The following is a 14,147-nucleotide window of genomic DNA, read 5'->3' as shown; positions in this document are numbered from 1 at the left end:
GCCATATTGCATTAGGATCTGTGCTGATTAGATTTTCACTAATAGGAGTAGGGCAAATGTATTATATAGCTGCACAATTAAATATATTGTCAGACAGGGTGAAAGGATGGAGTAATGGAAAAAGCAGGGGATAAGGCTGGCTTTTCTTTGGAAGGAGCAAATGTGGAGAGGTCATGTTAGAGCCAGCAGGAAGTTTAAACAGAGTTTAAGGAGGTTGGTTGAGGAAATATCTTGACAGAACAGTGGAAATGACACGTTGTGCATGATTAACTTGCTTGAGAACAACCAGCAGATAATTTGGGCTGGGCAGAAAGTTGCCACAGGACCTAACACTGGAGCAGATGAGAGGTGCTGAGATGCAGAAGGCAGGAGAAATTTGAAAAAGTGCATTCAGCCTTGAGAAAGAATAGTAATAAGGAAGTGACTAAGAGTAGAAGAGGCTTGGTCCACATTTAGTGCAGTTTCAGTGAAACTGGGTTTACCAAGAAATCAGTTTTTTAACAATCTGACATTTTTAAGTCAATGTGGCTGTGTCTCTAATGCTGGCAGTTGTGAGTATTGTTTTCCCTTTCCTTTGTTTTAAATTCTTTATTCCCTTTTGCTTGCAACTACGAAAATCTCCTGGAAGTTGATGTAAAGACTTTGGTGGATTTTTAGTGGACTATGAATAAGCCTCTTCCTGTGTCATGGCTGAATGCTGATTTCTGAGCTGTTCTGGTTCCAGGCAGCATCTATAATTGCACATAATTATTTGAAATATAAAGATTTTAACTGCTTTCCAGAAAGCTTGAGAGGAAAATAACCCGTATTGTTTTGCTTCTTCTAATTGGAGAACTTTTCCACACTGTAATGTGCCTCGGTAGGCCCATTCCATCACATTCTCTATTTCATTTTGAAGTCTCTTGAAGAGTTACTACTTCATTATTTGGCTATTTTCCTTGATCTCCAGCCACAGAGGTTTGTGTTTTTAAATAATGCTTGTCTTATTTTTCATAGCTGATGTGACTGGTTCAGATTGGATTATTTCCTTTGACCCAAACTGGGGCTACAGTTCGAAGATCCAACCAATCTGTGGGCAGCCCTTTTTTTTCTTTAATAGCAGACTAATTGGCAGACCAATTAATCTGCTCATCTGTGAAAAGAAAATTTATGGCAATAAGTAGTTCTATTTCCAGAAGTCATTCTCTAAAGTAACATTACAGTGGCCTTGTTTACTTCATGCCCTGCAACACGATCCAGTGCTTCAACAGTACCACAGGTCAATTAGTGGACAATTTAAGCAATTATTAGCCACTAACAAGGGTGACTGGCATCATTACCCTTCCTGTTTACCAGCAAACTGTTATTTTAATACAAAGATCAACAAATAAATTAGGGCATCTGTTGTATTGCCATGTCTGCCTTGAAGTAAATGATATTAAATGGGCTTTGGTTGCTGCCAAATTCTTAACCCTGGCCTAATGAGATACACTGATATGTCTCTTGCTGATTACAGGAGCTGTAAAATTTAGTTTGTATTGATTTATTAACAGGAGGACCAAGTTCTCGGCAATGGTATTTTTTGTTTAATACTCTGATATCTGTCTTTTTATTTAAAATATTATTGATCTGGACTATTTCAGGCAGTCCAGAACTATTGGGCTCCTCTGAAGGACAAAGCTATTTCCTAGTTAGATTGATTCTTTGGATACTTACAATAATTTTAGAGTGAGGATTGTATATGTAAATGTATGTTTTTGTCTCCTGCTTTTCTCATGCCCCTTAGAACTGCCTCTACTTCCAGGTTAGAATTCTGAGAGTTATTTTTAACTCTTCCTTGGTATTTTTGCCATGGGGTAGGGCTTCTTCAGGCTTAACTGACCATCTGCTAAGTAAGAAAATCAAGTCAATCTCTTTTTGATGGGTAACTTGGCTGCAGCAGCCTGAGCAGATTGGGGTGCCTGGGGAGATGCTGGGTCGTGTTTGACACCAAGCTCTGGGTGCCCAAGATCCTTTAGTTGGATGCAGTGAATCAGGCACAGCTGACCCTCACCCACTGCAGTTTATGTGCAGCCTCCCACACCACTGCATGCTCCTTCTTGGGGAGCAGTAATTGCCTGCTAAAGCTGAGAACTGCAGCTTCCAGTTGCCAAGATGCTCCTGCCAAACTCTGAGTGAGGCTGCATCAGTAACAGGGGGGAACCTGTCGGAACCCAGGATATTCCTCTGACTGCCCTGGAGGGCTCAAGACCCTGGCAGGGGGCTCAGAGACCCTGGCACAGAGTCAAAGACACCTGTGCCCTTGATTTTAACCCATGGAAGCAATTACCAACTTTGTGCAAAGATGTACAAGCCACAAGGGTTTGAATAGAATGATAGTGAATTTATCACAGGGTGAAAATGTAGAATTTTGGGGTTTTTAGAATGGGGGTTTGAGAGGCGAGATGGGAATCTGGGCATGTCTTGTCTTTCTCCTTCTCCTTCTTTTTCTCCATCTTCTGCTGGGATAGTGGCACTTTTGGATTGGTTTAGAGTAGAGGCAGACTGTCTAACATAAGTGATAAGTATTGGAAAATTATTGTAAATAAAGTACATGTGGTTTTTACTATAAAAAATAACAGCATCCTGAGGGTGGCCAGTGTGCCTCAACCCGACCTGCTGGACAGACCTCAGTGGGCCAGAGAAAGAATGTTATAGACAAGAAAAAATAAATAACCTTGGAAAGCAGAACTGACACATCTCAGCTTCTTCTTCGGTCTCAGGGCTGGGAAAAAGAGACTTTCTAACACCTTGGGGTGATCTCAACACCAGAGCCCCCGTCAGGAAATGAGCAGAACCTGGACAAGCCTCTCCACAGCACCATGGCAGCCACAGCCCTGAGAGTTTGGGCTCTTGTGTCACCTCCTGAAAGAAAAGCAATGATCCACAATTCACATGATGCAATATTTGTGCTGGTTTGATTTCTACTTGAAGGGTCTTATCTAACCTGGGATAAAACTTGTTCTGGACACGCTGATTTCTGAGTGGTTAACTCCTCCAAGTGTTTTAGAAAATACAAACTGATGAGTTTGAGTCTAGTTGAGTCAAGTTGCAAGCTCTTTAAAACTAAAACCAGCACAGGGTCTTGAGAAACCAAGGACTAAGTGAGGGGTTGTTTCCCTTTAAGTGATTTTGAGCCCTCCAGGTGTGAGTGCTGTGGATTATGTTTCAGACACTGCCAGGAAACAGTCAGAGCAGCAGTTTAACATAGCTAAGCTTTTTGTGTTTGCATACAGTTAGGAAATCTGGTTATTCAGGATCCAACTGTGTCCCCGTCGTTCCTTCGTGTTCTTGCTGTTGGATAATGAACAAAAGTCACAACAGCAGCCAAAAAGCAGATCAATGTTCAGTTTCCTTCATCAAGAGGAGGTAATTGCAGGGACATTTCCTGAGAAATATAATTATGTATATGCTCATTTGCCTCAGAAATTCAGGTTTAGTTTCTTCTCGAGTGGAAGACCTGGTTACAGAAAGTTCTTCTCTCCTCTTCAGGATTCATCACTGAGACATGAAAAAATTGCTGATGTTTAGAGTCAACTATGCCTTGATGATCTCAGACATTTCAGAAGCTTAATTTTTCTCCATATGCCCCAGAAAATTCGAATTCATTCCAACAGCAGCCTAGGTTCAGACTTTCTGGTGTTTGAAATACAAAGCGGGCTTTAAGAAATTAGCTAAATGAAGGAGTCATGCAGAATGTGAGATTTTGGTCTCATCTTTAATGCATGTTTCAGCCAAGCTGTAAACAAGTGAGTTTAACCTGGCATGAACATGGGGTTTAAGGGCTTTTTTTAACTCTTTGATTGAATCACAAAAAATCAGGTCTGAAGTCAGCTAGTTAGCCCAGGCCATCCCTTCTATGCTGAATTATTGCTTATTATAGCTATTCCCTGAGGCTTTACCCTGCCCAGTGTTAAATGTTTCTGATGATGGGATTCCACTCTTACCCTGGAGAGACAATTCCACACTCTAATAGAGCTCACCATTACTGAAATTTTACTGATGAGCAGCCTTAATTTTTCTCTGCTTAATTTTACCCTGTTACTAGACCGTAGTGATTGATTTATTCTGGGGAAATTCAGTAAATGGTTCCTGCTTCACAGGATGGACCTTACAATAAATAGCAAATTGTCATGACCTATCTGTGGGTGTCCTGAGATTACACAGGAACTCAATTTATCTCAGCATTAATTCCCTGGAAGCTATTTCTGTCAGTACCAACTCAGCAGTGAATTTAGCTGCTAGGTTCCTTCTCCTGCCCCAGCACCAGCCCTGGGCTGAGGCAATGGCTCCCCAAGCACCAGGCCAAGAGGAAGGAGCTCCTGCAGGCTCTGGTGCTGTGATGTGCCCAAAGGAAGGGCATTTAGGGTCTGCTTCCCCATCACTTGCCAGGGTTCCACACTAAAGGAGCTGATGAAGTGGAGTTACTCCTGTTTTTTAGGAGTATAAAAGAAGTGAAAGATATGGCTGCATAAATTCCAGTCCACCAGTGGCACAATATCCCTGTGCCCAGTGCACATATTGTGCAACTCTCCCAGTTTTTGTGAGGCATTTTACACCCCTTCATACATGCAGCTGATCTGAAATCTGTGTTCGTATGCAGTGGGTAGGTCTGGGTGTATGCTGAAATGAGTTTGAGATGGCTCATCTCAACAAATTTCCACTCACAAGGTGAGCTCTGAGCAGGCTGGGTATGAGGGGTATCTCAGTTTCTCCTTTCTATTATTGTGGCTCAGCTGATGAGCAGTAACCTCTCCCTCTGTGGAAACTCAACAGTGTCTGGTAATGCAGCCATGGTGTACTTGCATTATGAGGACAGATTCAGGTATTTCTACTTAAAGTTCTTGCAGTTTTAAGCAGGTGCTGTGTGATTGCAAGTGGTTTGTTCTGTTGGAAGCAGGAGCAGTGCCAGGAGCCAGGAGGAATCATCATTCTAATCTTTTATATGTGAAATTTCAAGTAGAGATCTGGAAATCATTGATGTCACAGACACCCCTCTTCAAACTCCTTTTTAATTCTTTTTTCCTCAGGTATAATTGATTTCCTTGTGAGCCACCATCCAATTGCAAAAGTACTGAGAGACCACCTGGTGTTCAAGATTGCTCCCATGCTCAATCCTGATGGAGTTTACCTAGGAAATTACAGGTATGGTGTGGGGGATGAACCCATTTATTGTTATATTTGCCTTATACACTTTGCACTGTTTTGGCATTTAATCTTATTTGACTTGTTTCAATTAATTCCTCTTCAACTGGAGATTCTCACATGGCCATGTGCTTCCTGAAATTCCCACCTAGGAAAGGGGAAAATAGGGAATTTGTTTGCTCCAGGAGGTAGAGAGCAACTCCCCAAGAGTATCTGCTGTACAGGGCTCCTCTGGGTGTGGGAGTTAATGTCAGCTTAGAGTTAGACCTTAGCTGTGTTTTATGAATGCACTCATTATGCTGCTCATCAGCCCCTATGTAAATGTGTCAGTCAATCACAGCTCCCTTAAACTACCCAGATCATCCATTAAAGTCACAGATTTCACTCTGTTATTGTACTGTAATAGATAGGGATACATGGAATGGAATAATCATTCCACCCTATGCTAATTTTGCTCCATTTTAGTATCTGAATTACTACTTTACCACCTCCTCTGCTGAGATCGTATTCAGATAATCTTTTGTTTTCCCTAAAATTGTTTGCTCTTAATGCATTTATTTACAAAATAAATGTGCTGCTGGAGGTGATAATGAAAAGCAGTTGATTAGTTGATGATTTGTTTGTGGGGGCAATTACATGTACCACACAGTTCTCTGGAGAAGCCCCTGAGAAATGAAATATACTGCATGTGGTTTTGCTTACAGTGCAAGACTAAATAACACAATTCACTTTGTAGCCAGGCTACCTTGAGCTCTGATCTAATTAGGTGTTGCATTGCTAAGCAGAACAAGGCTGGGTTATTGTATGGGTGAGAAGACCACTGAGGAGGTGGAAGATAGAAGGTGCAGAAAATGGGGCTGCTGGCAGCTCTTTGTTGAGGAAACAGCCTCAAGTTGTGCCAGGGGAGTTTTAGATTAAATATTAGGAAAAAAAAATCTTTACTGAAAAGGTGATCAGGCATTGGAACCAAGGCAGTGGTGGAATTACTCTCCCTGGAAGTGTTAAAAAATGTGTGGGTGTGGTGCTTAGGGACATGGATTAGCTGTGCTGGGTTAATGGCTGGGCTCAGTGGTTTTAGAGGTCTTTTCCAGCATTTATGGTCCTGTGATCTGTGCTCCTTATCGCTCCTTTTCTTTGCTCATTGTTAAGCTGAAGCAGCAGGGAGTGGTGGGGGTGATTTCCACAGTGGTTCTGTGTGTTCTGAGCGAAACTTCACAGAACAGGTGGCTCCTTGCAGCTGCAGTGATGCTCACCCAGCTCTTGGCAAATCCCAAACCAGTCAGTGACACTGCAGGGGTGGCATCAGACAGCACCAGGAATTTATCAGAATGTGTCACTATAAAGGAAAAAAAAAACCAAAATGGCTCTAGAATCTGGTATTACATCACTTTCCTTTCTTCCAGGTGCCGTGCACATAAGCAAACTCCACTTGCAATTAAGCAGCTTTTGTTTTCCCCCTAAGTTCACTTGCCCTGTAGGGTTTTTCCCCTGCTCTGTTATTTATAGTTTTTGAAAGACATGCAGCTTTTTATAGGCATTCATATGGCTCAGAACTTGAAAAGCCTTTTGGGAACCCAGGTAGAGGGAAAGGGCATGTGAATTAATTTGGAATTGCTGAGCTTGATGGTGTCCTCTTGGTTTAACTTTCCATGATATGCAGGATTTTCAGCCCTCCTGAACTAAAGAGAATTTTAATGAGCTAGTTGAAAAAAAAATTTGATTTTCTTGCAATTCTTCACTGTATTTACAAATGGCCTAATGTAACTAATAACTTAAAAATGAGGATAATAAGCAAAATGCTACCTGTTATCTTGAGAAGAATATTAAAAAGCCTAGTAATGTGCCAGCATTGCAGTTAACTAGTGCTGAGTGAATAATTTGCAGCAAACACTTTATTTCATGCTCATACAAAATCCACAAGCACATCACAATTTATTTACTTGAATTTACTGGATGAATGTCTAAAAAAATCTCTAAGGATCACTTGCTTGTGTTTGAAAATTTAACTCTGAGGCTTCTCAGTGATTGGCTAGATAACTCTGCTTCATCTCTTTTGGTCTTTGTTCAGATTAGCACATAAATAGGACTTTCAGAAGTTTTCCACATAGTGGGGTCCAACACAGATCTGTTGGCTGGGGATAACCTCCAAGGGGTGCCACATGCAGCAAGAGCAGTTCTAGGCATTTGAACTTCTTCCTGTTATCTCCCTCCTTCTCAAAGCAGCAGCTGGTGACTATTTCTTTGGTTCATTGAAGGTTCACATTCAGACTATGCAAGCTAAGATAATGAAATGGGTAATTAAACCTCATGCTTGAGTTTGTAAATTGATCTCCTGCCAGTGTGAGAGAGGATTTTCTTTTACCCCACCAGTGCACAGCCTTGCACAACCTGCAAAGTGCACTGTTGGATGCACTTGGCTGTCCTCTGGAATCCCAGGCACCATGAGGAGCCTGAGAGTGTCAGCAGCTCTGGGAGGAGGGATGGGATGGGATGGGATGGGATGGGATGGGATGCGATGCGATGCGATGGGATGCGATGGGATGCGATGGGATGGGATGATGGGATGGGATGGGATGGGATGGGATGGGATGGGATGGGATGGGATGGACTTGTTCTCCTGGCATCGGGACAGGAACCAACCACTCACCAAGCCAGGGTGATATAATAACAGCTAATCTGGTGAGATTTTTCTTCATTGCTGTTTTTGGGGATGCAGGACTGACTGAGGGTGTGAGTCCTGTGCTCTCATCCAAAATCCTTCTTCCTTTGTTGTTGTGAACTGAGGTTTAGTAGTTTAGGCCACTTCTGCAACAATGCCACCAAGAATTGCCTGTTTTCCACAAATAGTTGCTCATTCTCAACAGACAAAATGGGTTGTGACTCTGACTTGGATGTGGTGAAATTTTCATCACCAGCAGCAAATGAGTTTGGGACTGCAACTGTAAAGCACAGACTCACCTGTGAGGAAGCTGTTTATATGTTGCAGGTATATTCAGGTGGCTCTAAAAGAAATGGTCTTGGAAATGAATGTCAGAGCTCAGTGTATCAGGATGCATGGAAATGGGATGCTAGACTTTACTGATTTATTCAAGTTTATGCAAGAGTTTAAAAAATTTCATTCCTATACAATAAGTAATGAAAAGAAATGTGGGATGTACAGGGGTGATTAAGCAGCTCCTTTAATTCAGAATGTTTAGGAAGTCTATACACAATCTGAATGCAAGTTTTTGTGGTTCTCTGTTTGGTTGGGGTTTTTTATTGTTTTTTTTTGCTTGTTTGTTGTTTTTTAATTCTCTTTTCAGTAGAAAAAATACCCTCCAAGTCCTTTTCTTGCTGCATGATTATACCCAGCTGCTCCTGAAATACAGAATAATGACAGGTTCCTGCTGTTTGCTTGTGGCCAAGGATGTAGAGTCTTTCCCAAAACAGGAAGACAGGCTTCTCCCTTTTCTTGAAGTCTTTAAAGCCTGGTATCATTACACTTCTAAGTGTAACTGGTTTTGCAGCTACAGTGCATGGATGATGTTATGCTGCATGAGCTTATTAATTAAATTGCCCAGGAAGATGCCATTGTTTGACCCAGCTAAAATAGAGAATCTTCAGCATGATTTCCCCTCATTTCTAGCTGACAACTTGTCCTCAGCTCTCACCTGAATAGAAGGACTCCTTTTGCTGGGGGTAGTGCATGACTTGATCTTTAGCTTTAGTTTAAAAAAAATGTGGCACAAAAATAAAAATATTTGTGAGTTTCTCCATAACACTAATCTCACCCTCTCTGATGGATTAAACTGTGAAACAGCTTTAGGAAATGAAGGAAAACTAGTGCAGTGAAGAGAGATTTCTCAACTTTTCTCCCTCTATTTGCAGTACAGCATTATCATATTGCCTTCCCCAGGGAGGAGGGGGTAGACTAAGGGGAGAAAAAAAAAGTGTTCTTGATTTAAAAGTCGTGCATCCCCAGGCTTGGCCTGAACTTTCCTTTATCAAGAGCTTGTTCTTAAGCTGGCATTCTGCAGCTGAATGCTGAAATGTGTCCCTGCAGGCGAGATGACTGTACCACACTGCCTTAGATTAGTTCCAATTTGTCAGCCTCACCTTTCAGAGGCAAAATCCTACACTGGCACCAAAAGGGATGTGTTGCTTAGTCTGGGAAGCTCTTCACTGAGGTACCCCAGAAATGCCATGGCAAGGCAGATGAAATAACCTGACCATTCTCTGAAGGCTCTGTGGCATGGCCCAGTGAGTGTTCCCATTCCTTTTCTCTGCTCCTTCTCTGGGGGAGCTGTGGCAGCATCAGCCTTCAGTAAATTACAGCCATGAATCAGCTGAAATGGTCTGAAATCCCACCACTGCTGTGTCCTTCTAGTCAGACTGTAGGGACTGCAAGAATCTGTGGGAATGGGGAGGAGAGGGCACACACCAATTCCAATCCTTTCTCATTTCATTGTCAGTGACAATATTTTTGAACCCAATATAGTCCTTACCTCTTGTTTGTGTGAAGAGTTAACAAATTAATTTGTTGGACAGAAAGGAGGCCAGCCCTACCCAGACTGGAAAACCAAATTCACCATAAACAGTGTCAGTGTCCATGTGAAAGCTGTGTTGGGATTTCATGTTTTGAGCAAATGGTATATTTGTGTCTCAGAAATGCAGTTTTGTAAAGACTTTAATAGTTTGTAAAAGGGAGTTGAATGTAGCAAACTGTTTCCAGTAAAAAAAAGAGGGAAGGCTTGAGAAACATTTTAAATCATTCATACCAGCATTTTATAAAGGACAATCTTATTTATTTTTCGTTTGTTAATGGCATGATTTGTTTAAAAACTGACCTTTTCTAAACATTCATTTTGAAAGGTCTGAAATACAATCAGAAAACTAGGCTTTGGATCAGGTGAAATATTTCAGATTTATCATGAACATGTTTTTCTGGACTTTATTTCTGTGACTGAAGAAATAGTAAAAAAATTCATGCTCACATGTAATTCGTAATTTTTTTTTTTATCAGTAAAGGCACATGTAGACTTTATGCAAATTATTTTATTATTTATGTCCCTTTTGGGGGGACTGGATATGTCAGGTGGCTTTTACTATCACTTATTCAGTTGTAAGACACAGCTCCACACATGCAGACTATCATTTGTTTGTCTCTTCATTACTTTTCACTTTTTTTTCTGGCAGAGAAGGGTTTTTTTTCCCCTTAACTTCATTTAATAGACGTGAAATTCATGCATTTTCTTAAATTGAAAAACAGAGTATCCATCTCAGATGACAAGATGAAGCTCTCAATGGAGTTTATTTTTCCTAATTAGGTGTTTGTCATTGTGTATTCTATATAGAAACGTATAAGTAAACAATCATGGACCTTTTGAATAAATTTATTGGTTTTATTTATGTTACTGGGCATAAAAAAATCTATAATTACCAGGTACAGCAGCAATATAACTGGTATTTAATGACAATTACTTTTTGTTACCATAGAAATGAGTCCAAAGTAGTTACCTATAATTTCTCATTTCCAAACCTCACACATGTTGTATTGCAGTATTACCATAGTAATTGCCTATTAGTCATCATAAAATAAGCAGTTACCCAGAAGATATCAGGATAGTGTGAAATTTCTCATCTTACTCAAAACTTGCAGCACATGCCGCTTCTCATATTCCTTCAGTGGGATTTTTGCCTGGGTGACAAGAATGTCCCTTGCACTTTAACCCAAGGGAAGGAGGGATGTGGCTGAGAGGGGATTGTACTCTATAAACACACTGGGTCAGGAAAAGTGTGCTCCCTCCTTGGAAAACACAGAACTGTTTCTCATTATTGAAAAACAGGGATTCCTCCAGCCCTTGAAATGGGGGTTCATTCCTCGCCTTGTGTTTCCTATTTATATTTTTTTTTCCAATTCAGTTGTGACCAAAGCAGAGGCTGCATGCCCTGGGGAGGTGTGGGAGCCCAGCTCTGTGTGCCAGACCCCACAAGCCCATGATGCACTAATGCAGGATGCTTCCTGCACTTCTCCTCACCTTGCTTGACTTTTTAATTAGGATTGTGTGGTGGTGTTCACAGGGGTCCCAGGACAAGGGAAGATATGAGAATCTTGACTCCCTGTTTCAGAAGGCTGATTTATTATTTTATGATAATATATTATATTAAAACTATGCTAAAAGAATAGAAGAAAGAATTTCATCAGAAGGCTTGCAAAGAAAGAAGTGGAATGATAACAAAAGCTCTTGACTCTCAGAGAGTCCGAGACAGCTGGACTGTGATTGGCAATTAATTAAGAACAACCACATGAGACCAATCAAAGATGCACCTGTTGCATCCCACAGCAGCAGATAACCATTGTTTTTTCCTCTGAGGCTTCTCAGCTCCTCAGGAGAAAAATCCTGGCAAAAGGATTTTTCAGAAAATGTCATGGCTACAGGACTGCATGTTATTGAGGCCAGTGAGTCTCTCTCTGAGCCCACCCAGATCTGATTTCAACTGGGAATCGCCATTTCCTGGTTCACCTTCTCCCAGGTGGCTGAAGGAGAGGAAAGGCAGAAGATTTCTCCTCCCCCAGCTCTTGCTTGGCATTGAGGATGGGTAAGGAATCTTCTCTTGTGTCCTTGTCACATCCAGCATGTCCCAGCCCATGCGTGTGCCAGGCTGGGGCTCTGGGGAGCAAACTCAGGGGTGGGTGCACAGCTGTGACCCAGGTGTGCTCTGGGCAGCAGCAATGGAAGAGCCCAAGGAGCAGCAGAGTTATCTGTGACCCTCACACCCACCTGGCTCGTGGCATTGCCATTCCCTTCCCATCTGGATGCCTTCTGTCCATCGTGGCTTTCATTGCCCAGAGAGTGCTGTCACCACAGGACAGCTACAGGGCTTGCTGTTTTGCTCACCATTACTTAAAAAAATCTCCCTTGTAAAAAAAAATAAAAAAAATAAAAGTTGTCAAGCTTTATCTTAAAACAAATGCTAGGTTTGCAAAAGGGTTCCTATCTATTGCCGTTGAAATGCTCTTTATATTGATGTGGTAACTGCTCATTTAAACCATATTACAGCTCCTGAGTATTTTTCAGTTGCTATTGATGTGACAAATTCTCTTGCACAGAGGACTGCACCAATCAATAGAGTCACTATATGTGCTTTAACAACAAAGCCACATGCCTTGGGGTTCCAGTTGAATCTGAACGTTTTACCAGCATTAAATAAAGCTATATTTATTTTGCTTTTGGTGCAAGGAAAAAAAAAATCCCAACCCAACCTAATTTAATACAACTTGTTGGAAAGGTTTGAAGGCAGCATTATGGGCCATTTCCACATGTGATGAATACCTAACTAGTGTCAGAGCTGCTATTTTGTTTTTGTAAGCGAATTCTTCTCTTTTAGTTAGATTGATCTGGAGCTACAGAGTAGCCTTTTATTTTTAGACGAGCGAGGAGAGAAGTCATAACAAGAAATACTGAAATCATAGCTTTTTTTATAGCTGCTACTATTCCACTGAGAATGAGACATGATGTCCTTAAAGAGACAGGGCTATTTATTTTCCATTTAAATAGAACCATTTGTGATTATTACCTTTGAGCCATTATGCAGAGAATAAGCACCCAGCTCATGAATCCCAGCCAAGTGAATCAAAGTTTTGTGCCTAAGTGCCATTTATGTCTGTAAGCTGCTGTAGGAGCCTATTCTTGACCTTCACTGACTTTATTTCTTTTGCTTATCTTTATCTTCCAGAATGTATTTGTAATTAACAGAGGTGTTAAAGTCAGTTTGGATGAAATATTTGTTTCTCTTTTTTCTCTCCTGAATAGCTGATCTTAGGCCTGAATAATCCCATCTGGGTTTCTTAGATTTACTTTCAGTTAAGTAACTAAACATATTTGGCTTTCTTCTCTTTTTTTTTAATTTCCTCTATAAATCTGGCTTGTATCTCTGGTGGTTGGAGTTCTTAGTTCTGTTCATAGCAGCAAACAAAGGACTCAATTCTCCAGTGATTTTTTTTCTTTGGGTTGACTGCCTTGCTTTTGTGTTTTATTTGGGGTTATTATTGTGTTGGTTTTTCTTTTTTAATTATGTGAACAACAGTAAACTTCTGCCAGTGTGCTGTGGATCTTTGTTTTTGGTTTTGCAAACCAGAGGGGAGTGCCAGTGCAGTGGCAAAGGGCAGCAGAGAGGCCCTTTGGGTGCTTTGGGTCCCAAGAGGAGATGGCCTGGGATGAGGTGTAGGTGTCACCAGTGGGGACAATCCCCATTCCAATTCCTGTTTGTCTCCTCCATTCCCCCAAACAAGGTTTGTGCTGCTCTGGTTTTGCTGCAGGTCTGGCTCAGGGAGGTGCCCAGGATGAGCTCTGTGACTCAGGAGCTTGAGTTGGTTCTCTCTGGGCTTTCTCCCCCTGCTGCCCTTGCCCCTGTTTGGTTTTCCCTCTAACACAGTTCCTGGGTTGGGTTGTTCCCTAAGTAGTCTCCTCCATTCTACCCCATCTTCAGGAGTTACTTTGGAAGAGATTTCTCTGTCCTGGCTGCTGGTGAGGAGTACAGGACCATTGTAGTACTTGGCAGAACTTCCTGAATTCCTGGAGAAGGCTCCAGGGAGACCTCATTGCTGCCTTTCAACGCTTCAAGGGGGCTTACAAAAAGCCTTTTTAGCAGGGCCTGTAGCAACAAAACAAACAGCTGGTCATGGTTTTAAAATAAAGGAAAGTAGATTCAGACTAAATATAATGGAAAAAATGTTTAGGGTGAGGGTGGTCAGACACAGGCAGAGGTTGCCCAAAGAGGGGGTAAAAGCCTGGTCCCTGAAAACTTCCAAGGTTGGATGGGGGTCTGAGCAACCTGATCTAGTTACAGATCTCCCTGCTCTGGGGGTCTGAGCAACCTGATCTAGTTACAGATCTCCCTGCTCTTTGTGGGGCAGATGGGCCAGATGGCCTTTAAATGTCCTTTCCAAGCTGAACTATTCTATGATTCTGTGACTCTCAGAGAACTGGGGCCCCTCTCTCAGC

The 14,147-nt window shown here is 41.7% G+C and overlaps 1 protein-coding gene across 3 annotated transcripts in view; it reads left to right on the top strand.

Annotated features, from left to right (window-relative positions):
- LOC139594494 (BEN domain-containing protein 5-like) overlaps window positions 1-14,147 on the top strand; it is an 885,873-nt gene that overhangs the window by 699,489 nt on the left and 172,237 nt on the right. For all 3 annotated transcript variants that reach the window (XM_071436695.1, XM_071436694.1, XM_071436692.1), the window contains one exon: window positions 5,049-5,163. In XM_071436695.1, coding sequence (XP_071292796.1) covers window positions 5,049-5,163 — 115 coding nt within the window. The remainder of the gene's footprint in view (window positions 1-5,048; window positions 5,164-14,147) is intronic.

This window comes from Agelaius tricolor, unplaced genomic scaffold, assembly GCF_023055355.1.
Source record: "Agelaius tricolor isolate 1412-34295 unplaced genomic scaffold, bAgeTri1.0.p SCAF_11, whole genome shotgun sequence".
Taxonomy (NCBI): Eukaryota; Metazoa; Chordata; class Aves; order Passeriformes; family Icteridae; genus Agelaius; species Agelaius tricolor.
This window is presented reverse-complemented; position numbering and strand designations above follow the sequence as displayed.